A 24,897-nucleotide genomic window follows, 5' to 3' on the forward strand; every position below is an offset into this window, starting at 1 on the left:
GGGGTGAAACATGGTGCAGTCTGAGCTCTGTTCAGGGGGATAGGGCATTTCGGAGCCACACGGTCTAATGCCCCAGTGATGGCAGCATTCCAGTCATCCACCAGGGTCTCAACCAAGGGGCCGTTTGCGTGCTCCAAAAAATCCCAAGCACAGTCAGGAATCCATTTGGATCCATAAGACGCCTAGGGTGGACCATCTTAATGGGTCCTCCACCCCTGCGGAGGGGTTGTGGAACCAAGAAGTCCGACCCCACCAGGTAGTGATTTGACCGTGATGGGGGGTGGTGGATATACCCCCAATTTCCAGATCACTCCCCACCTCTCCGGCAACAAACACAAGGTCTAACGTATGACCGGCTACATGGGTAGGCCCAGTTGGAATAGGGTGCAGCTCCCAGGAAGTCATGGACTCCCTGAAGTCCCAAGGCGCTCCCATGAGGATGGCCTCTGAATGTACATTGAAGTCCCCCAACACCAACAAGTTAGGGGACTGCACACGCACATGAGAGACCACCTCAAGCACCTCAGCCAGGGAGTCTGTTGTGCAGCGGGGGAGACAGTACACGAGCAGAATCCCCAGACTGCCCTTCAGGCCCAGCCTCCAGGACATGCACTCAGCAACCCCAGTCTCCTGGAGAGGGAGTCTGGCGAGGACCAAGGACTCCAGGCAGATAACAGCCACTCCCCCTCCCTGACCCCCAGCTCTCGGCTGTTGCGCACATGAAAATCCAGCCAGGCAAATGGCCACAAGAGTGTGAGCAGGGGCCTTGTCTAGCCAGGTCTCTGCAATACATGCCAGGTCCATACCCTCATCCAGGATCATGCCACGGATGAGAGAAGTTTTATGGGCGACGGACCTGGCATTACACAGCAGTAGACAAAGGCCAGAGGATGGAGTCACCCGTCCCCCAGCCATCTTTCGGCTCTGGACAGGCCCGGAATGGGACAGATATTACGCATTTCTCCCCTCTTCCCCTTACCCAGCGTGGCCTGCCCCTAGCGCTCCGCCAGCATCTGCTGCCCAGCCTCGGTATGTTCTGGCCCCCAGAACTCCCCCCATGGCCTCCGCCAGGTGGACACATGCCTCCCTCACTTCCGCCTATCAGGTGGGTACCCCACCCCTAAAATCACAAACACAACCCCAAAGCCCACCACCCACCAACAGTTTTTAAAAGCTACAGCCCAGGCCCTCTGCTCCCTTGTGGCTCCCCTGAGTGGTTCACCCAAGTTATAAGCCTTTCGGGGTCCACCAAATCTGTGTGTTCTTTCTAGCAGGGAGGGGTGGAGCGAGCTCCCTGCAGCTGCTCCCTCTCTGGCCAATGTGTAGGACCAGGTTGGTCTCCCCCTTGTAGTGATGTTCTTCCTGGGAGGTAGGAGGTGCAGACTCCCAGCAGCCCTTGGTTCTCCAGCCGATGGATGAGGCCAGAATCTGAAGTCCCAGGGAATTGCCTCAGGGAACTGTTGGGGCTGTGTGGGAGTGAGTACGCTACCTCCTGCCCACTCACCGCTTCCACATTCCATCCCATCACTCAAACAACCCAGGAACACTCCTGGGTTGTTTGATGTGATGTCCAAGCCCATGATTTGTAGTTGGGTTAAAACCTAGGTTGTTTGTCCCTCAGCAACCCAGAGTTCCAGGTTCAGACGTCACATGAAACAACCCAGGAAAGGGGTGTTCCTGGGGTTTTTGACAAACCAGATGCAAAATGGAAGTGGCAAGCATGCAGGAGGTAGCTCACTCACTCCTGCGCGGCCCCAACAACCCATAGTTTAAACAACTCATGGGTTGTTATGTGTGAACTGGGCCACACTGTTTGACTTTTATACACAGTGGGACTGAATTGAAATGTAGTTCTCCTTTTCTATATTTTTTATTTATAATTTCACAGGTGTTGATATATCCTTCTCTCCCCATTTCTCAGTATAAATTTATAACATTGAATTCCATTTGTGCTGAAAATTTGGAAAATATTCAAACAGTACTGCACCTTATTTAACGTAATATGGACTATGCAGGACTGTCCAATGAGTTTTTGCTCATGCTAAACTGATACATAATTTGTATTCATACATAGGTTTTAAAAGTTTCTGGAGGGAGCAATCCTATGGGGACAGGTGGCCGCCTCTGAACTCGGAGGCAATCGCCTATCCAATGCAGGATGGGTGGAGCACAGAAGGGATCTTTGCCTCCGCGCTCTGGCCGCCCTGCATTTGCGGCTAGATGGCTGATTTCGGCTGTCTAGCTGCAGCGCTTTGAAGCAGGCTGGGAGGCCGGCCAGCCGATGTATAGGAAGTGTCGCATCAGCCCTTCCAAAGTCCCTGCCCCTGGGAACACTCTGTTTCCTCCTGCTCTGCGCTGCTTTTACAAGTGCGGAGCCTGGGATGATCTGCGCCACCTACAAGGCGGCAGAGGAGGAGGCAGTTTTCTGGGAACCAACCTTGGCGCATGGGCTCCGAGGTCATTTCCCGAAAACCAATTAATCCTGTGGCTGTCCAGTCGCTATCTAGCAGCCATAGGATTGCACTCTAAGCCACCTTGAACACTTCTCTGAAGGCTGCAATCCTCTATGCATTTATCTGGGAGTAAGGCCCTGTCAAGGGCTCCTTGGAGGCCTCTCTCAGTCTAATCCAGTAGCCAAGTCCAGACACAGACAAAGGGATTCCTTTCAAAGCTTTATTCTTCTTTTACAACTTAACAGCTATACCGTTTGCAACTAGATCTGAGCAGCACAGTACCTATGCCCTAAGTTGGAACAGTTGGTCCCCGTTTGAAAGGGAATTACTGGCAGACCCCTGAACTTAAGGACTAGGGAGAGTCCCTCCCCTTTTCCCTTGGATCCTCTGGGCGCAGCCATTGTTTGCGCGCCAACCGGGCACTACGCCTCCTTTCCGCGCCCTCCATCTGGCGCCGCTCCCTGCGTCTGCGTTGCGCGTCCACCAAGTCTGCTATCCGCGCTCTGTTACTCCCTGGACTGCTATCTAAGCTAGGAATGCTGGTGGGAGGAATCTCCGTCAGCTGTTGGCCCTGGGAAAGAGGAGCGCGCTCCCCTCCCAGGAATGACTGCTCTTCCTCAGAATCAGAATTACTCTGGGATTCTATGGGCTCAGTGTCCACCCTGACATCATCCCCGCTCCCATGAGGCCCCCCCTCGTACTCCTCTCCTGGGGCCCCAGGTTTGTGGGGGTACTGCTGGTGGAAGCGCCTCAGCAGCAACGGAGCATGCACATTTTCCGCGGGTTCCCAGGATCGCTCATCAGGCCCGTACCCCTTCCAGTCCATCAGATATTGCAAGCGGCCACGAGAAAGGCGGGAGTCCAGAATCTCCGCGACCTCAAACTCCTCGTCCCCCTCCACCAGCACTGGCGGTGGGGGGGAGCCGACTGAGCGATGAGGGTCGCCAGAAACCAGGGGGGACAGCAAGGACCGATGAAAAACGGGATGGATCTTCATGGAGGGTGGGAGAGCCAGGCGAAAAGCAACAGGGTTAACCTGGTCCGTAATCTGGAAAGGCCCCATGCTGCGAGGCGTGAGCTTCCTTGCAGGCGAGTGAGAGGGGAGTTATTGGGTGGACAACCAAACCCAGGCCCCCGGTTGCAGAGACGGACCCGGCGGGCGCCGCCAGTCTGCAGAGGCCTTGTAGGCTGTCTTGGCTTGCTCGAGGGAGTCCCATAAGAGGTGGTGTACTGCTTGCAACTCCTCTAAAAAGTCCTGGGCCGCTGGCACCGAAGAGGGAGCTAGGGTGGACGGGAAGGCCTTGGGGTGGTAACCAAAATTGTCAAAAAATGGAGTTTGGCGGGTGGAAGCATGGCAGGCATTGTTATAAGCAAATTCTGCGAGAGGCAGCAAGGAAAACCAGTTATCCTGCTGGTAATTGACATAACAGCGCAGATATTGCTCCAGAGTCGCATTAGTGTGCTCGGTCTGACCGTCCGTCTGTGGATGGTGGGCGGAGGAAAGACGGAGCGTCACATGGAGCAACGCCAGTAGCTCCCTCCAGAAATGGGCAGTGAATTGGGCCCCCCTATCGGAAACGAGACCCTCGGGCCATCCGTGGAGGCGGAAAACATGCGCCACGAACAGCTCTGCCGTCTCCCTGGCTGTGGGCAACCCAGAGCAGGGGATGAAATGGGCCATCTTAGAAAACAAATCCACCACCACCAGAATAGTGGTCTTACCGTGTGAGGGAGGCAAGTCAGTGATGAAGTCAAGGGAGAGCAGTTTCCAAGGTCCTGAGGGGGTAGGCAGGGGGTGAAGCAAGCCTGTGGGCTTGCCTGAGGGGGCCTTCGCCCGCTGGCAGGTTGGGCAGGAGGCGACATAGGACTTGACGTCCTGACACACACGAGGCCACCAAAAATCTCTCATCACTCCATGCAAGGTCTTGGCGACACCAAAATGCCCAGCTGTGGGGGAGTCGTGGCACTGATGGAGGAGAGAAAAAAAAAAAAGGAACGGGGACCAAGCTGTCAAGGGCTCCTTGGAGGCCTCTCTCAGTCTAATCCAGTAGCCAAGTCCAGACACAGACAAAGGGATTCCTTTCAAAGCTTTATTCTTCTTTTACAACTTAACAGCTATACCGTTTGCAACTAGATCTGAGCAGCACAGTACCTATGCCCTAAGTTGGAACAGTTGGTCCCCGTTTGAAAGGGAATTACTGGCAGACCCCTGAACTTAAGGACTAGGGAGAGTCCCTCCCCTTTTCCCTTGGATCCTCTGGGCGCAGCCGTCGTTTGTGCGCCAACCGGGCACTACGCCTCCTCTCCGTGCCCTCCATCTGGCGCCGCTCCCTGCGTCTGCGTCGCGCATCCACCAAGTCTGCTATCCGTGCTCTGTTACTCCCTGGTCTGCTATCTAAGCTAGGAATGTTGGTGGGAGGAATCTCAGTCAGCTGTTGGCCCTGGGAAAGAGGAGCGCGCTCTCCTCCCAGGAATGACTGCTCTTCCTCAGAATCAGAACTACTCTGGGATTCTATGGGCTCAGTGTCCACCCTGACAGGCCTATTGAACTAAGTGGGGCCTACTTCTGAGTAGACAGTGCACCTTTGTGCTGTAAGTAGATTAAAATGTATTAAACTGGATTAACACTTGTGTGAAGGTGAGATTTTTGTTTTAAGAAGATTGCTTGGATTGCAGTCTTCCTCCCCACAGTTTTTTTTCTATTATGTATTTAGTGATCAGTTGTGTAACTTACACCTGGGCAGCTGCTGGAAATTCCCTATAAATTCTGGAAGATTTGTGTCCTGTCCAATTTAAACCAATGCCAGCTGAAGCATAGCTGAGCTTTTGAAGGTCACATCTAAGACTGGCCCTTTGACATTCTGGCATTCCATTCCAGTCTGATGGGAAGAACTATCATAATATGTTTTGCTGTGACTGCAAGAACTATATCTACAACTAAAGAATGATCAAGTATACATATTCCTGCAGCCTTTGCTTTTTCTCCTTTATCTCGTATTTGTGATCTTTTTTTAATTGCAACTGCTAATTTGGCTTGTTTATTCTGTACGACTGTCAAAGTACTAGTTTCATTTGCATGTTTTTTAAAAATACCTTTTTCCTTCCATGGGCCCTGTCGTGTCTATTTTGCAGAAGCAGGTTCACTGAGGTCAGTGCTCAATAAAGAATCTCAGTCACCTTTTGGATTGGATTCCTTCAACTCCAGCGCAAAGGCCTCCCCTTTAACTCCAAAGCTTTTTAATAGTCTCTTATTGGGTCCAGTTGCCTCAAGCAACAAGACAGAAGGTTCCAGTCTTCGCGATTTGCTTAACTCTGGGCCTGGAAAGCTGCCTCAGACCTCACCTGATACAGGGATCCCTTTTCCTCCTGTCTTTTCTGGAGGTTCCACTGTAAGTACTACTTTCATTGAGGTGGGGGGGAGAGAGAGGAGTGAATATTTCTCCTTTTTAAAAAGCGGCAGTTCAAGTAGATTGAATTAATTGGCATTGTCAATGCATTTTCTGTGGCATGTGGTAGAATGTGTGTATTAACTGTAAAATACACAACTGGCACTGATGAGGCAACTCATCATATATTATCAGTCAGGGGAGTGGGGGAGATGCACTGACATTGCATCATCTGGCTTTGTTTTCATATTTAATATCTGTCCCTGTAAGTAGCACATCTTTCAGGAAGTAGTTTGGTTTGCTGAAAGGAGTAGGAATGTTTTTTCTGTAACCACTCCCATGTATACATGTAGGCAATGCTGCATAGAAGATCATGTATTACAGTGTTTAGCATTACCTGTCTCATAGTACTTGATGAAGAAACTAGCAGTGAAATTGGGAGGAAAGATGGTTTCCCAGTTCTTTTATAGTAAAAGTACAGATTATCAGTGACCTGGTTCGCACGATCACCACAGCCCACTATGGGTTGCAGCGCATGTTTGGTGACTTTTGAATTTTCAAGATCACAGTCACAGGGTTATGTGAGGGTTGTTTAACCCTCACACAACCCACCCCTGCCGGGTTCGGATGCAGTCGTGGCTTCAACATTGACAGTGGCCGCCTGCACCACAGCTCACCATGGCTTAAATAAGCCACAATGGCCACAGTGCCTTATTGGATTATGTGAACCTGCTTGCTGAGTTGTATACAGCATTGCACAAGTGGAAGGCAGGTCACACAAGTTAACTTTACCTTCTTTTCCTCCACCCTGCAGCCCTCTGTATCCCCCAAAATGCCTCACCAGAGAGTCAGGAGAACGTACTAAACACTTTAGGCTGTGTTTTAGGGGGCTGCAGTGTGTGTGTGTGCGGGGGAAATCACCTAAAATCAAGTGGAGAGATGTTGTGCAAGCAGAGGCATTGCAATTTTGGATACAACTCTAACTGAGGATCTTCAATTCCAACAGATTAAAAATTAAAATAGTAAAGATTTTCCTGCAGGCCTCTTCCCCCTTTATCTGTTCAATCATGGTCAACAATCTCTGGGGGAGGAGAAAGAAATAAAACTCCTGTTGTTCAGGACGCAAGGATAGATAGTTCCTAAAGTTCCAGGCACATGTTTAACTAGTGGAAGATTGGATCCTCCATTAGGGTAAGAATTTCAAAATCCTCTCTTCCTTCAGGCATAGAGAGAATGTCAACCTTACTGGTCCACCCTGTCCTATAGAGCAGTACTGTAGAACCCATGGGCTGCATGTGGCCCACAGCGTCCAGTCTGCAGTCCCACTCCATCTGCGCAAGACTGGCTCCAGTGGGAGCGTTATATGCTGATGGCAATCCATGTCCCTTTGGGCGGGAAGTGATGACCAATAGCGCACCCTTTCCTCTACCTGGTTTTTCCGTCAGGGAGTGAGAGGAGGCATTGGGCATTGCTTCCCAAATTTGCTTTTTCTGCCTGTGGGCCTACTGGGCAGTTGGAGCTTCAGCTGCCCAGCCAGTACATAGATGAACCTTCATAAGCTGGAGGGGAGCAGTGGAAGTGTGGAGATTTGTCTTTGTGCCTGCCAGGCAGTTGGAGCTCCAACCATCCAGCAGATGCAGAGAGAGAGAGAGAATGGGTGGCTTTGCCCACTTTTTGCTCTGAATCTGCCCACCGTCAGCTGTGGCCCTGACTGACTTTTCCCACAGGTCAACAGCCCTCCAGATAAAAAAGCTCCCCTACCACAGGCCTCCTTGACTCCAAAGCTGTGCTTCTAATAGTACTAAAGGGCCATTTTTATTTGAGCTGGCTGGCAATAGCTTGGCTTAGTTGGTATTGGGAAATATTTAGTTTAGATTTTATTCTTATTGAAAAGTGACATTCTTGACATAATGTTTTTTTTTTTGCCAAACAAGCTGCTAACCCACTGTCGCTTTCAGAGTAGTGTGTGGTAATAAACTAGGGGATGTGGATGCCTGTGAGTATAAAATAGGGGGAGGGGAGAATGCCATGAAAGAACACAATTTAAGGCATAGGAAGAGAGAGAAAGAGAAGCATGAATCAAAATGCTTTTTATTGTCATGGAAGAAAGGCATTGGGTTGGAGCCAGACTACCCTCTGGAACAGCATGGGAGGTGTCCTTGAAGGCTGCGGAGGGAAAGGGAATTGACAAAAATCATCTCCCTTCTTCCTTCAGCCGGGAGTCTCCACTGGATCTCAGTCCCTTCCACAAATGGAAAGGCAAGTCTGGATCCAGCCCACTGAGTATTCATCTTCAAAGAAGTAGTGTTATAGTTTCATGAGCTTGGCACCAGCAACATGAATATATTACATGCCAAACTAGTAGGTGCTAAATCTGTTTCAAAAAACTCATATAGAGCAGTAACAGCTGTGAATTCAATCTGTTGTCTGCAGTAGCAAAGCATATGCTGAGCTTGTTCAAGGATGTAAGATTTCTTGTCACCTCTTCTTTTGTATTTTTTTAGCCACCTTTCAGCGTACATTTTTCTAGTAAGTGTCTAGTTGGTTGAAATATCAGAGTCTCTGGCAAAGGCATCACACCTTCCTAATTTACCACAGGACTAAGGTTGCTGTATGGATTTATATATCCTAGGGGGCCAAGAGCAAAGCCAGTTTGCCCAACTTCCTTGATCATATTATTGCCTCTGTGGTGGAAAATAAGAAGATGTCCGATGCTACCAAGCGAGCAAGCAATTTGGCTGACACACATAAAGAAGTGAAAGAAATGGTAATGGGATTAAATGTGCTGGATCCACACACTTCCCATTCTTGGCTCTGTGATGGAAGGCTTCTTTGTCTTCATGACCCCAGCAACAAAAACAACTGGAAGATCTTCAGGGAGTGTTGGAAACAGGGTCAGGTAAATCAAAAAGTCAGCTCAGTCATCTTCTGTATCTGTAGCAATATTTATGTTGTCCTTAATCCAAACTAGCTGCTATGGTGCAGGCTTTGTTATTAATTTAATATACAAAACAAGATAAAAACATAGCTGACTGTGCCTGGGTCAGTGTGTGATAGAAGCACAGAAATTCATATCAGGAGTAAAACTCCGTATCCCAGCATTCAATTCAAACAGTTTCTAGCTCTTACAGTTGGGAAATTAAGCTGGGTAGTATATGGGCTATGCCTGATGAACTTTCAAAATTCAGGATTTCTTGCAGTCTCCTTATCTTCACCATTACTTAGAAGTAGTAGGATAAATTATGTAAAATAGATAAATATATGCAAATTTGTTTAATTTCCATAATTACACAGGCTGAGAAAACAGCTGCTGAAGTTAAGAGTTTCCTGCGTAGCGCAGTGTGTATAATCCCTTCTTTATGTTTCCACAGCCTGTTCTAGTTTCTGGTGTTCATAAGAAGCTGAAGCCTGAACTCTGGAAACCAGAGGCATTTAGCCTGGAATTTGGAGATCAGGATGTAGATCTGGTCAATTGTAGGAACTGCGCCATAATCTCAGATGTTAAAGTGCGCGACTTCTGGGATGGCTTTGAAGTAATTTCTAGTAAGTGCAATCTTATGATGGTACATCACGTCTTTTTTCCCCCTTCAAAAGCATTTCTGTGAATTCTGTTGATATTGCTTGTGATTGATACCATCAGTGTGGCTGGTTTTATTCTTGAGCAAATGATACTTAATTGCACTGCCAAAGAACAAATCATTATAGCACTGGTGTCCTCCGAAGCAATTTAATGTTAATAGATCAGAGGGGGTGCTTTGCTAGAGGCAATAAGGATCAGCTCTTTATATCCTCTTATCTGATCCTTCATGTTAATACCTACCTCCTCTACCCACAATTTACCCCTGGGTTCCTACTCTGGCTAGTCAGGGGAGAGACAAACCAGAGTTTTTGGTTCACACATCATGGCAAACATCCCCTGGGTTCAGCCATTCCTGCTCACAGTAGGAGTGATCAGATGGATATACAAAAACCCTGCTGCATTCACAACAACCCAGGATTTAAAAAATAACCTGGTTTATTGTGACATGCAAACCAGGCCACTAAGTTGAAGAAATCCGTGGTCATGTTTGGGTTCCTAGAACAATGAGATCTAATTCCACTGTCCCTTTCCCACTAACCTGTCATAGACTCCAATACCAAATGTGTACTTATTTCATTAAGGACACAATCCTATGCATGTTTAGGATTGCACCTTAAGTGTATTGCTTTCATTAAACTTTATTATGCAGACTACATGAATTTAACCATGCTTATTAAATTGATGGCTATTCTAAATGAAACTGAACCATAAGGAAATATTCCTGTAAAAAACAAATTCATTTTGCTTATATTTATATTTTGCCCTTCTTTTTGTGCAGTGTACAAAGGACTATATATCCCTATCCTCACAGCAGCCCCGTGAAGTAGGTTAGCTTGCTCAAGGCCATCCTTTGAACATTATAGCTGAGTGAGAGATTTAAACCCAGATCTGCCTGGCTTGCTATGCCACACCAGCTATCCATTTTAGACTTGATTTTGTCATCTCCTTGCCCCAACAAAAAAACCCTTGTAGATCTAGGAGAGGGAAATTATTAGAAAATAGCATATAAGCCAAGTAAAACTACTTTGTTACAGAGCGTCTGAGAGCAGATGATGGGCAGCCTATGGTACTGAAGTTAAAAGACTGGCCTCCAGGAGAAGATTTTAGAGACATGATGCCTACAAGGTAAGATCCCTTGTTGCACTGGGTTTGTGACTTGGCAAGAATTATTAGTGTTCTGTCATTGTGTTGTTATCCTCTGTTCCAGTATCTTAACGTGGTAGGTGCATTTTTCAGGTTTGAGGATCTAATGGAGAACCTTCCTCTCCCAGAGTACACTAAGAGGGATGGAAGACTGAATCTGGCATCGAGGTTGCCAAGCTACTTTGTGCGACCTGATCTGGGTCCCAAAATGTACAATGCATATGGTATGTAGGCTGAAGAGCATGATTTTGTTCTCACTCATGGTTTCTCTGACATGAAAGTATTTGGAGTGAGAGATGACTGTGTAAGAGTGGATTGTTAGTTATGTTAGTCTGAAAAGTACTTTTGCTTATTTGCTTATATCATATATTTTTAAAGATAAAAGTGTAATCTCTTTAAAGTTTGAAAACTTAGCTGTGCATATTAGATAAGAGAAATGTGTCAAGGACTCACACCCTTCAGAATGAAGAGCAGATGAGTTTGTGCGCTACTTTACTGCCAGATTGCTTCCATGCAGTGTTAGCCAGCAGTCTCTCTTCTGGTAGCAAAAGGGCTGTTTCATCTGCTTATTCCAGCAGGATAAGTGCTACTGAGACTCATTGTGGTATTTTGTGGATAAAATTACTCACATCTGCTCCAGCTTTTACTCCACTGTTGGTGTGAAACTGGAACAGGTATCCAGAAGCATCTGCTTGTCCAGTTGTAATACTTAAGTTTCAACTATTATTGCCCGATTGAGCTGCTCCCTCAACCTTTGTGCATCTTGGCTGGTGAAATGGGCTTGTCCTAGATTAAATATACTTTTGACAGCTGTGGTAAATAATCATTGGAGGAGGGGCTGTTTCTTTGGGGCTGAAGGAGGCAGAGATTGTCCACTCAGGAAGAAGCTGTCCATGGACCTGACTGTAGAATTTTATAAGTTTGCTTCAGTTTTGTCTTTGTGGGCAAGATGACTGAGTGGGCAGTGTTAGGACAGGTCCAGGAATGCTTGGTGGATTTTCTGGACTCCTACTGTTCAGGGTTCACAGCAGGGTTTGGCTGTATTGGTTGCTGTGGTCAACAATCTACATCTAGAGGGGATAGTAGGAGTGTAACTGCTCATTCTTGTGGGTCTGAAACCCTGAAAACTCTTAACATATTTACACCACACACACACACACACACACACACACACCAGCAAAGTAACAAGGAGGCTCTGGATCCACTAAGGATGCAGTCAAGTCTTCAGTTAAAATATATAAGAAAGGTATTTTACACACACACACCATTTGTATGCCACTTCAAGTTTGGTATTGAATGTAATATAAAGATGTAATAAATTCCTATTGTTTATTTGAAGCAGGAAACCATATTATCTATCGTGCTGCAGTTACAAAGAGATCTGGAACCTGTTCCTTATGTCTGGCTCTTTTTTTCCTTTTCCTTTTTTAGTTAGAAATGTATACATCTAGTGAGTCAGCTTTGGAAAATTGTAAAAAAAAAGATAAGAATTTTCTTTCTGTGATGACTTGTCTGAAAAATTTCTTCAGCAAAGTATTTTATTTGAACATGCTGCTTAATTTGATTTTCTTATGAATTAGCTTTTCTTGCAATTAGCACATAAAATCAAGCGTGTTTGCTGTTTTGCAAAACAGTAGCAAAAGTTTCTTTGTTATTGTTGGCATTGTTACGTTAAAGGGTGAGTACGTCAGATATGACGATAACCTTTGAAAGTAGCAGCATAATAGAAAGTGCCCCCTAAGCTTGATGTAATGCTCTCTTTCCTTTGCTGCTTTTTTGTAGGGTTGATAACTGCGGAAGACAGAAGAGTTGGTACAACCAATCTGCATTTGGATGTGTCAGATGCTGTTAATGTTATGGTGTATGTTGGAATCCCCATTGGGGAAGGTGCTCATGATGATGGTAAGCTTTCTTCTAAGATGATTTTTCTGGGAATAACTTTTGCATCTCCCATAACTATGCACAAGATCACTTAGATTAGGCCTGCACCATTTTATTTCTTTTCATTTTGATTTGTTCTTTGTTCCTGTGTTGCTCTTTCCACTTGTAGTACACATGAACAAAAATCATCAGAGGAGCAATGAGAGGGACAAATGAGCCAGTTCAAGCTGCAAGCTGGAATGCCTAGTCACAAGTGAATGTACTCATGGGTAGGTGTATCAGCTTGTCTTGAAACAATGTCCCTTATGAAATCTGTCCAGGCATCATGAGGAACATTATGAGAAGCAGAGCACATCTTTGTGGTACTAACTGTCCCGGAACAAGACTAGAACAAAATTAGAGTCCTAACTGCAGCTGCACCAGCTTTCTAAAGTGTTTTCTGGGGTATATATTTGTGAGAAACAGATGGTGCAGACATACTCGTTGACCTTTAGGCATAAATAAGCTGCCTTGTACATTTGAACTATGTGCAGTAGATGATGTGTTGTCAACAAGGGGAATGTATCCAGTTATTGCTTTTTCCAGAATATTACTTAAGATGATGTGGTTACTTAGGCCAAAGTTTGTTGCTTCTTGCTGTTTACGCTAAAAAGCTGTGCAATTTATTGGTGTGAATTTCAGAGGTGCTGAAAACCATTGATGAGGGAGATGCTGATGATGTCACAAAACAGCGAATCCATGAAGCAAAGGAGAAACCCGGGGCACTGTGGCACATTTATGCTGCTAAGGATGCTGAGAAGATCAGGGAGCTTCTTCGGAAGGTATGATGATGGGATGTTTCAGCAATGAAAGGTTATTAGGATTTTTCATAGAATTCTACTGTTGCCTATCATCTTAAAACTCAAATGTCCCAATATTCTCATTGGATTGCCCTGAAAACTGTTGAGGGATGCGATATAAATTACCTAAAAATAATAATAATAATGTTCTAGTGATGGAATTGGGCAGCTGATCGTATATGTAGTAATACAAGCTGTGAGATTTGGCTTTTCCTCTCATTCAAATTTATTTATTTATTTAAAATATTTCTTGGCTACCTTTCAGGGCAGAAGCCCTCCCCAGGCGGCTTACAACAATAAAATACATAAAAACAATAAAAATATTAAAAGTGATAAAAATATAAAAACAACAATAAAAGCCAACAATAAACCCAACAACGACATTAACAGCAGCAACAGCGATGTTAGCAGCAGCAGCAACAATAGCAGTCATATCAATAGAAGGCTAAGGTAAAATAATACGTTTTCAAGGCCTTCAAAAGTCTGCAATGACAGAGCATGGTGGACCTCGGATGGCAGCTTGTCCTAAGGTGTGGGGACACTGCAGAGAAGGCCCTCTCACATGTCACCTGCCTGACTGCTCTCATGGGTGGGCAAATGAGAAGGGCCTCTCTTTCTGATCTTAAAGTGCGGGCAGGCTGATATGGGCAGTCCTTCAGGTAATTTGGTCTCAAACCATTTAAGGCTTTAGAGGTCAAAATCAGCACCTTGAATTGGGCTCAGAAATGCACCAGTAACCAGTGCAGCTGGTGCAGCATAGGCATTATGTGATCGAATTGCCTTCCCCCCACCAATACTCGAGCGGCCGCATTCTGCACAAGGTGGAGTTTCTGAACCATCTTCAAACCGTCTGGGGTGGAGGATCTGTCCATCTCAGCAACCCAGTTCTAACTGCAGAAAGTTCTTATAACCTGCTATCACCACAAAACCCGCTTAAACAAAGCTAAGAGACTCATAGTGAAATAACTTGGGTGGGGTTTGTTTGCTGAACACAGACAGATTCAGAAGAAATTTAATAGGAGTAGACAGAACTAAACTCTGATATCTTGGCATTAGGTTGGTGAAGAACAAGGGCAAGAAAATCCTCCAGATCATGACCCAATCCATGACCAAAGCTGGTACCTGGACCAGACCCTACGTAAGCGTCTCTATGAGGAATATGGAGTGCAAGGCTGGGCAATAGTGCAGTTCCTGGGAGATGCTGTATTTATTCCTGCAGGGGCCCCTCACCAGGTGAGTGTGGAGTGCCAGGGCCCTAAAGAATAGTGTAAAAACTTCCAGGCGTTATAGGAAACAAGTTAGTAATGTAGTGTATCAAAAAGAGCACACCTGTACACCGTGACTGCTGGCTTGCTTTTTCAGAGTACACAGTTGAATTGATAGGTTATCCAGAATTTTATGTATTGTACTGAAAAGGAAAGTTTAGAGGACTGAAAAGCATGTCGACAGTGCTCAGTGAAATTTCAGAAGCTGACAGAAGGACTGAGAGAACTCTATGTATTTGTACTGATGTGTATATTTATTGATAACATATATTTATTGGTGAAGTGTGTGCTACATCTGGTAGGGGTTAAGTGATGTTTATACGAATGGCTTTAGTATGTATTACTAAGATCTTAGTATGCATTTACTTACCATGTAATGTTTAGGGCCAGTGAAAAATTGCATTTTCATGCTCTTTCAGAATTTCTTGAATGATTTGACACTTAAATGATGTATGCACTTCGATGTATTTGTTTTATCCTGGCCTAGGTTGTGTTCCTTCATTCTCTCTTAACGTTCAGCGCAATCAGGCTTTGACATTCGTGACCATCCCACCCCCGAATTATCTTACTCAAGTCAGAGTCCAATGCAATTTGAATTATCTGTAGCCTCTCTGTTAGATTTTTTTTCTCCACCTCCCGTTTGCCTGGGTTTTCTTGATCATGGTTGTTAATCTCATCTTGGCCGACCTTTAAATTTGGGTGGGGAACATCTTTTGAATGGGAAGGCAGATGACACCCCAAAGCACCAACTGGAGCCACTCCAACCAGCACTTCAGGTGCTGACCTGGCTTTGCTATGCATGGGCATTCCCCTCCCATTGAGGAGAGAGGGTGAAGCCATGCTGGCTCAGTCCCCTTCGTACCTCTGTTGGAGGAGTGAAGGCTTCTGAGTTGGCTCAGCATCACTTCCTCCATGCTTTCTTTGAGCAGGGAAAGCCTACATGGAATGAAGCAGTCCCCTTTGTATCTGGCACAGAGATAACACAGGGCTTCTCCTTGCCCCTCCACAAGCCTCCAGGAGGGATGAGGCTTGGGGACCCAAATGGGAGGGGCCTGCAGAGGGAGCCCAAGCGTCGGCAGGACCAATGGGGAACCTCCACGGGTTGGTGTTCCACATCCCTTCTTTAAATGAATTAACTGAAGCATTTATGAAAACTGAAAATGATCCCAGAGAATATAATTGCCCATTTCCCACCCAGTCTGGCCTGTATTGATGAAGGAACTGCTGTTTGACTCACAGTGGGAATTATTTTAATAGAGGGCAGTCTGGGGAGCTTTCCGATGATGACATCTTCTACTTAGAATCATAGAATAGTAGGGTTGGAAGGGGCCTACGAGACCATTGAGTCCAACCCCCTGCTCAATGCAGGAATCCAAGTCAGAGCATCCCCGACAGATGGCTGTCCAGCTTCATCTTGAATGCCTCCAGTGTGGGAGAGCCCACCACCTATGTAGTTGGTTCCATTGTTGTATTGCTCTAACAGTCAGGAAGTGTTTCCTGATGTTGAGCCGGAATCTGGCTTCCTGTAACGTGAGCCCATTATTCCATGTCCTGCACTCTGGGATGATCGAGAAGAGATGCTGGCCTTCCCCTCTGTGACAACCTTTCAAGTACTTGAAGAGCACTATCATATCTCCCCTCAGTCTTCTCTTCTCCAGGCTAAACATGCCTAGTTCTTTCAGTCTCTGTTCATAGGGCTTTGTTTCCAGTCCCCTGATCATCTTTGTTGCCCTCCTCTGAAACCTCTCCAGTTTGTCTGCATCCTTCTTAAAGTGTGGTGCCCAGAACTGGACACAGTGCTCCAGATGAGGCCTAACCAGTGCTGAGTAGAGGGGAACTAGTACTCCTGGGATTTGGAAGCTATGCTTCTATGAATGCAGCCCAAAATGGCATTTGCCTTTTTTGCAGCCACATCACATTGTTGGCTTATATTCAGCTTGTGAATACTTGTATCCCCCTGTGTTTTCCAACTGTTTTCTTTCATCTTTTTTCTTATCGCGGAAAGTCTGTTAAGTAGAAAAGAACTGAATAGCTGCACAGTGCCTTCCAACTGCAAGCTGTCTGGAAGCATTCTTGGAAAACATACTTGAAATATCCAATGTCTTTCTGTCAAATGTGGGACCATAGCATTTACCTGTCTTCTTTATACTGTAAGAACCAGCAAGTAATATGTTGAGTTGTTCAACTTTGCAGTTAATTTGGCACCCAGTTCTACTGGTTATTGTTGCAGGTTCATAATTTGTATAGCTGCATTAAAGTAGCAGAAGATTTTGTATCTCCAGAACACGTTAAACACTGCTTCCGCCTGACCCAGGAGTTCAGGCACCTGTCTAACACTCACACAAACCATGAGGATAAGCTGCAGGTAAGCCTTTATCGGTCTTGTGGAATAATTTCTGAGGCATATCAGATTTGGAGAAAGGAAGAATAGTACTGCCAAAATGCTTATGGTTGAATTTTGACTAAAGAATAATCTAATATATAGTATATAAACTAATAATAAAGGGGAAGTAGCCTGTGGTCATGTTAGCTAGATGAATCCTTATTTTACTGCTTTTCTTTTAGACTTGTTTCAAAATAGTTTATTTAGTGGGTTTGACCCAAAAAAATCTGAACAGAACTCCACTGGCATAATAGGGCGTTCTTGTCTCCTTGCTGCTGCACCTCCAAGGATCTCTTGAGGACCCTCTGGAGCCGTGTGCGATGGGATACAATAAAATTTCCAGAATTCAGAGAAGCTGCCTCGTGCAAACAGAAGCATCTCTGTCTTGGCAAAGACACCTTTAAATGCAAGACGGTTATATTAAAGGATTAACCTGTAGTTAAGAAACTTAAGTTAAAGCAGAAACGTTTCTCTTGTAATAAAGATTATCATTGTAAAGCTAGCTATTCAGAATGCATGTAGGTTTTGCAGAATTGCAATTGGTTTCAACTGACGTTGGTTTGAACATAGCATAGATCGGTATGCACATAGGAACTGAAATGATAGCATTTCTGTTACAGAGAAGATATCCATATGAAATACTAATACTTGCAGAGTTATAGCGAAATGCTCATTCAGATTACATAGTTTATTAATAGAGAGAACAGTTAATCATCAACATGTAAACTTTAAGAAGTATTAGTGGCTCAGACACCTTCCCATATTCTTTCCCTGAATATGTTCAGCCTTGAGTACAATTAATATTTAAGGAACTCTGACTTATGTATTAATATAGCAGATGGAAACCACTGTTCAGGGTTTTAATTTTCAGTGTATTCATTTTCTTCTGTTTGCAGGTGAAGAATATTATCTACCATGCAGTCAAAGATGCTGTTGGCACACTGAAAGCTCATGAATCCAAATTGGCTAGGTCTTAGGAATTGGTGATTCCAAACCCCCCTCTGGAGTCATTTTTTTGCTCACAGTATAGAAGGGGGAGTGCACATGCCTGCCTCTGTAGGAGCCAGAGGCCTCTCGCTAAGAGATGCCATGGCATTCATTACACTCTCCAGCCACTGTCTTCTATGCTGCCTCAACACTGAACATCTAAAGGAAGGTCACCATAACATACAGAATTCCTGATTAATGAGAGGTGCTGTGTCATTTTCCTGTGGCATTTTGCAAATTGAAATCGTATGGAAACCATGTGGTCTTCCTGCATATTATGAATAGAAAGTGTGAACCTTTTTCATGCCTAGTTAGTCTTTCCAAGAAGTTAGAAAGAATGATGTGAAGATGGACATTCTATTGCAGACTTAAGTAGTTAGCTCTGAATGAGGGTGACCACCAGGAGCCCCGCTACAGAAACATGGACATGAGTCCTCAAGAGTCTGACACAGGCCAAGGGAAAAAGAGAAATTGTTCTTCATGCTCCCCTTTAACAGTTCTCTATACACTGTAGAAATGCAGAAATACAGAGAGAAACCACTGTTTTTTCCCAGATAGCTCCAGGATTAAAAATTGTGTATTTAGTGAAAAACTAGGTTTGTAGTGAAACAGTATTTCATGAAAGTAGATATTTTTAGAATTTGAAATACCACAACTGTTCCTGGATTAAAAGGAAAGGCACATCGCATTTAGTCTTCCTTTCAATAAAACCTTTCAAGAAATTATTCTTAGAAATAAATCCAGAATAGCACAATTGGCCAGAGGAGAGCTAAAAGAAATTGACTTCCAACACCAGTTCCCACAAAGAAAGAAGTAAAGGGGGGAAAAGAACTTCTATGTTTTGGAGATGTTGTACATCTCTCCCTAAACTGGTAAACGAGGCAATAGTTCACCAGTTGTCAGTTTTAGATTGGGACAACTACTTCCCAGAACTAATTTTCAATATCAGCTTTGTCCAGAAATATTTTCAGTAAAATGTTCCTGCTTGATAGAGTTGTATTCAGAGTTGTCACCATTGAACTGATGGATTCCATTGTTTGACTGTTCATTGGGACTATATCTACCTTCTATCCAGCTGTACTGTAGTGCCACCTGCAGGCCTGTTAATATGTTCACGGTTATTTCATTTTTTAAAAAATAAAAGTCATTTACTGTAGAATCTTCTTAAACCTACACTGTATCTGTGCAAGAGGACTGTGGGGGGACGGCTGAGGAAGAAGGGGAAGTGCATCCATCCTATTTGCCTTTGCTTCTGAGCTCCTGCTCTCTCTCTTCCCCCATCCCCCTAAAACCCCGAGAGCTGCATTCACACACATTTCTTGAAAAGGCAGCTCCAAAGTTTAGTGTACCATTTCTCTTCAATATCTGGTAATCAAAGTCCTTTGTTTAGAAGGAGGCAAAACTGGAAAGTGACTGAAACAGCCAGCCAACCAACCATGGTCAAACCAGGTATATTTATTTCTGTGCCTGTAGATGTGACCTGGTCAAACTTAACCCATGAAACACTATGAGATATCACAGACATCTCCCCAGATTCTCAACATGGTAAACCATATAAGAACTGCTAGGAGAGAAAGCAGAAAGCTGTAGTGTCCTAGAAGAAACTGGGATGCAACAAAAGTTGTGTTTTTCCCATCCATTTATACCACTTAACCATGTATATCTTGTATGCTTTCGCTGCCTAATTTATCTGAAAGCCCTTTGGTTTTGTCTACAACCACCAACAAAATATATTGCAGCCACTTATGGCTATAATTCACTTAGCAATCTCTCTTGTACACATGGAACCAGTAACTTTCACAATTCCCCTCTCCTTGTCTGATGCCCCAGATGTTTCTAAAGATATGTAAATGATAGCTGAAACTCCATGAGCCTACTTCAAGTAGTTTCAGAGTAATATATCTCTTAAAGTGGGAACTTTAAAATCTAGGTAACCTGAGATTTCAGTACTTCATCTGAACATTATTCTTGCACATGAGCTGTCATTAAATGTAAGAACTTCTGAGCCATAATTTGCTCCAATACCTGTGGTAAGATACAGGGGAAAAAACTTGTGTCATTCTATAAATGCTTTATTTTGAGATTTTAGATTGAAAAACCCTAGGAGTGGCTCATCTGCCGTTTCCAGGTTTGGCCACCTGGAGCAGATAGATCATTTGTGTTTCCATACTGGTGGAACTGGGTTGGTGCGAAGCCTGAATCATTGCCATGACAGGCTGGCACACAGCTGTAGTCAGATTTCTCCAAACCCATTAGGTTGCTGTTTGAGAGGTGAAATAGCTATGTCCAGATCTCTACTTCCTCCTCTTCAAATAGCCCTTTCCCCACCAATTCTAGCTGTTCCTCAGCAGCAGTGGACAAGAGCACAGCAGGTGAGATTCCTCAATATCTATTCCAGACTTTGTCATGTACTTTTATTTTAGATTCATCTCATCTGCCAAATGTCACTATACTAGTTTTGGTGGGCATTCTTATGGCATTTTCTGTTGACCTTACTGATTTTTTTCCAGCAGGATAACTCTGTCAAGTAGCAGTTATATTGCATCTTAAAATCACTTTTCCGTCAGAATAACTTACAACCAACTCCTGCATATCAAATGTCCTTAAGCTCTGTGCTTGCATGGAACCCCATTCAGGAACCTTTTATAGCTGAAGAATTTTTGGCAGGAACCTGCCCCCACCAGCCTAGCGTGCATGGCCAGGTGGGTTCCCACCTATTCCCTCAGTTTTCTGTCACCATTGTGATAGCCTAGTAGGGAATCTTCTCACGTTCACTTCCTGAGGGAAATTAGAACCCTGCAGTGCCAACTACAAGAAGCATTCGTTCTCACTGGCAAACTTTGCAAATGTGGATTTTGCATCAAAATTCTTCAGTGAAGGTGCCACTTCCTTGCAAGTAACTGCAAAGAAACTGCGCAATTGTTGGCAGGAGGCCATATTTATCGTGATTGTTGGTGGCTAATCACTACAAATCCCAGGCTCACAGACCATAAAAACAACGTTCAGTGTTTAAACAGCAGAACCAGTAGACTCGGTAAGGCAAGAAGGACCAGCAGGCCCCCCACAAAAAGCCAAAAATTTGATCACATATTGGAAGGCCTGGGCAAATAAAAAGGCTGATACCTGAAGGACATTAGATTTTACACATGGCAAGCATCCCTGAGGAAGGCATCCCACACAAAATCACAATAGGCCCCTCTCCGGTGACCACCTGCCTAATGTCAGAAGGGGGTGGGGACTCAGAGGAGGACCTCATGATGAATGTAGGGGTTGGGCAGACCCATGTAGGTAAATGGAACCTACATGCTCAGAAGCACTGTATCTTGGAATATCAGGTTCTTGAGATGTGACACTGCCTTCATACTGGGCTCAGGAGCTTCTAAGAGACATCTGGCTGGTTGGTACACACATGCCCAGAGAGAGAGAGAGAGTAAAGGATATAAGAACCCTGTTGGATCAAAGTTCCAGGGAGACAGCAGATACAAGCATATGAAGCTTTCTTTCCCACCCCAGCAGCCATGATTTTGAGTGGGTTGATTGCGCCCTGGCAGAGGACCCCATTGGATTGGGGGAGGGATTCACCCCCACTGCCCTATCATCCAAACCTGATTTAGGAAGAAGGAAGCTCAGGAAGAGTGGCTGCCTTTTTCCAGTGATAGTTTCCCATGTGTGGTTTGGGAATGGGAGCAGAGGTGCTATACTACATATATGAATATTCTCTTTCAATTTTTCATAACTACCAAAAAAAGAGAAAAGTACTGCCTTAATTCTAACATGGCTACTTCTGTAAGAGCTGAATTGCACTCAGTGTCAACAGGCATGTTGGTTATAGTTGCACCAGACTGTTAACTATACACAACGGGGATCAAGTAAATTTTAAGGGAAAGGAGTGTTTCAGGGAGTTGCGGCCAGTTGTGGCTCCCCTGTGTATATCAATGGATGCCTAGAGATGTACAAAAGACATGGTAAGCAAAAGTGGCCTAATGGAGGACTACGGGACCAGCAACAAATCAGTCTGATACACAGACACCCTAAGAATCGTGCCACAATTCTTGAAGAGTTTGGCATTTTTATTAACCTATTCAACATAACTTTTGTAGGCTTCTGTTAGTAAATGGCAACTTTTAACTGAGATTTGACTTCACATGTACTACAAGGCTTTAATTACTTTGAGGATTTGGAGTGACAAGTGTGCCAGGTTGGGCAAGGTTATGGGTAATTCAACAATTAGCTTGATTGAGAATGTCACATTTCTCCGTAAAGAATCCTCTCACTTCTCCCTCTCTGACATTCCATGATGTTTATTTCCCCCCATACTTGTCCATTTCTGTTTTGGGTTTCCTCTTGTATGATTTCCCTTTTCTTCTCACTTGGCATTTCTGGACTTCCTTTCAGCTCCCCCCACCCCTTCCTTGTTTTGTTCTTTCTCCTCCAGCAACTCTTGAGCTGTCTCCTCTAGTAAGTTATTTAAGCAAGAGCTGTCAAGCATCTAAGCTTCAGGGCAAAAAAAATGCTAGTGAAAATCACAGTGGCAGCAGCAGTGTAAATTGCAAACCATATTTTATTTGTGGTGTGTAACATATGCATGTTATATCAATGTATGCGTTTTCATTGTTATATTTAACCCAGGTAAGATAGGGTTAATAGTATGCCAGCGAGTGAGTGAAAGGTGGGAGGGGCCTGAGTGTGTGAGAATTCTGAGGTAATATAAAGGATGAGCTGACTGTCACATAGGGCCTTAAGGATCATGGAAACATCTAGTTAGAGGGGTTTGTGTACAGGATTTTAGAAGGGGTAAAGTAGGTAGGAAGTTGGGAATGAGCATCCATTAATTATAATAACTTCTCATGTTTGAAATATTTTTTTATTTGTTTTTAAAAAGTCCAAATTCCCACATGTTATTTGATTTTATGCCACCTTTATTATATCTATATCCTTGTTACTTGTGCTGTGCTGGGTTGAGAGAACCAATTGAGCATATTGAGTTTCTCTGGAACCCAGAGAGAGTGAAGGGCTGAAGCTTGTGGGACAGCGGGTACAGCTGTCCCGAAGTGAAAGCAGGTGTTCCTGAGGGGTTTGGTTCTCAGTTTCTGAGGAGGATGCTGGGGAAAGGTGGAAACGAGGGCGGGAACACCACATGGTGGTTTCAAGCTGTCCTGGATTTTAGCTTTCCTCAATCTTCCAACAACTAAGCACTAAAAAATGGTTGCGACATATCGTGTAGTTCAGCCTTCCCCAACATGGTGCCCTCCAGATGTGTTGGACTGCAGTTCCCATCATTCCCAGCGAGCAGGGCCATTAGGGAAGGCAGGTGTAGCTGCTTAAGATTTTTCAAGAGAAAACTTGGCTAGTGATTCCAAGCAATTGGAAAAGAACAAACTTCAAAGTGCATAGCAGGGGTAGGCAACCTTGTTCCCTCCAGATGTTTTGGACTGTGACTCCCATTACCTCCAGCTGTCATGGCCAATGGTCAGGCCAATGGGGGTTATTGCCCAAAACATCTGGAGGGAACTGGGTTGCCTACCCCTGGCATATAGTATGATAAGTATTGTTGTAAGACTCACAATTAGTTCTACTGAAACATAGGGTTGTATCCAATGTTAGTCTAATGTAACTCCCATCCATTTCAATGGGTCTACTCTAAGTAGGACTGAAATTGAATACAACCCTCATATAGTGCCATTACTGGAGGGGCCTCTCTCAGTTACCTGAGAAGCGAAGCTTTAGCTGCTAAGGCAGTAAAATGAAAATCTCTGAATGTAAACCTTTAGAGTTCAAGCTCTAACCAGACAGTGCTGAGTGAGATTTTTGTAATTGTACAAATCTATTAGGCTTTTAAAAATTTCAAAACTTTTTGTTGAATGGCAAGAACGCTCTTCATGCTTGATCTCCAACACATATTTTGAGATTTATAGTTAACAAACTGTCCATGTGTTGAACCTGTTGTGCTTGCTTCCACACGTCCTACTAAGCTTCAGCAGCCCCATGCAATGTCCTATAGCAGTGATGTTCTCCTGCTGGACTGTACCACTTCAGACTGTGGGTGGCGGAGTTAAACCTTTGCTCATTAAACATTAAAGAAAGAGAGTGCCTTCCTTCATATACAAAACTAGCATGTCAAGGATAAGGTTCAACTCTAGACTTCTCCCTGAGATGCTAATATTGAATGTGCAAGCAATTTTTTCGCATGACGGCATTCAAACATTTGCAGTCTGTGGTTCTGCAGCAGATATGTAATGTGAGGTTGCTGGCTGTGTTCATTCTTTGAGAATCAGGTGCTTAGATTGAGAACCATTTAGCATTTCTATAATATAATTAGTTTTTGTGAACCGCCCAGAGAGCTTCGGCTATTGGGCAGTATAGAAATGAAATAAATAAAATAATAAATAAAATAAAATAAATATGCTACTAAATTGTAATACAGTGCAATGATGCACTTAATGTTGGTAGGAATTAGATGTACTCAAAAGTATTTTTAAAAATTGTGCACCTAACTATTACCAGATGTTTTGGAAGGTGAAACAAATTCCTATAAAAGGAGTTTCCCCAACTAAAATTCATACAGAATTGGGTCTGGGATTTTTACTCAACATGAAGCTGAATGGAGTTCTTGCTTTTAGCAAAATATACAGTGAGATGAATTTGCTTCCTAGATCCTTTTTCTACTGAAAGTTAAAGTTGTGGGCTAACACAACCTTCATAAATTATCTAGGAAATGGGGAGGGAAATTAGAGGTTATATAATTTGCCAAAGGGATTCTCTTATATTGGGACAAAGGCTAATGCCCTCCTGCAGTTTGATTGCATGCTCATGCCACTTGATTAAAATCTAGTCAAAGTTATCTTTTGAGCCCAACGTCTCAGAGGGAGCAATCCTATGGCTGCAAGACAGTGGCTGGACAGCCATAGGATATCTGGTTTTCCGGGAACCAACCTCCCCCCACCTCCACACTGCCTCAGAGGCAGTGCTGAAGAGCACCA

The 24,897-nt window shown here is 44.3% G+C and overlaps 1 protein-coding gene across 4 annotated transcripts in view; it reads left to right on the forward strand.

Moving 5' to 3' along the window:
* Window positions 1–19,076, forward strand: part of KDM3B (lysine demethylase 3B) — a 52,226-nt gene extending 33,150 nt beyond the window's left edge. For 2 of the 4 annotated variants that reach the window (XM_084839484.1, XM_084839485.1), the window contains exons 15-24: window positions 5,586–5,842; window positions 8,472–8,738; window positions 9,211–9,382; window positions 10,454–10,544; window positions 10,656–10,786; window positions 12,345–12,464; window positions 13,125–13,264; window positions 14,339–14,515; window positions 16,778–16,912; window positions 17,827–19,076. In XM_084839484.1, coding sequence (XP_084695610.1) covers window positions 5,586–5,842; window positions 8,472–8,738; window positions 9,211–9,382; window positions 10,454–10,544; window positions 10,656–10,786; window positions 12,345–12,464; window positions 13,125–13,264; window positions 14,339–14,515; window positions 16,778–16,912; window positions 17,827–17,907 — 1,571 coding nt within the window. In that variant the 3' untranslated portion in view covers window positions 17,908–19,076. Of the gene's footprint in view, window positions 1–5,585; window positions 5,843–8,471; window positions 8,739–9,210; window positions 9,383–10,453; window positions 10,545–10,655; window positions 10,787–12,344; window positions 12,465–12,612; window positions 12,753–13,124; window positions 13,265–14,338; window positions 14,516–16,777; window positions 16,913–17,826 lie in introns of those variants that run through there. The other 2 variants (XR_014788461.1, XM_084839486.1) reach the window with 2 other exon arrangements.
* The last annotated feature ends 5,821 nt before the right edge of the window (window positions 19,077–24,897 follow it).

This window comes from Heloderma suspectum, chromosome 2 (genome assembly GCF_057233095.1).
Source record: "Heloderma suspectum isolate Gila_16-S chromosome 2, 16-S_ref, whole genome shotgun sequence".
Classification (NCBI taxonomy): Eukaryota; Metazoa; Chordata; class Lepidosauria; order Squamata; family Helodermatidae; genus Heloderma; species Heloderma suspectum.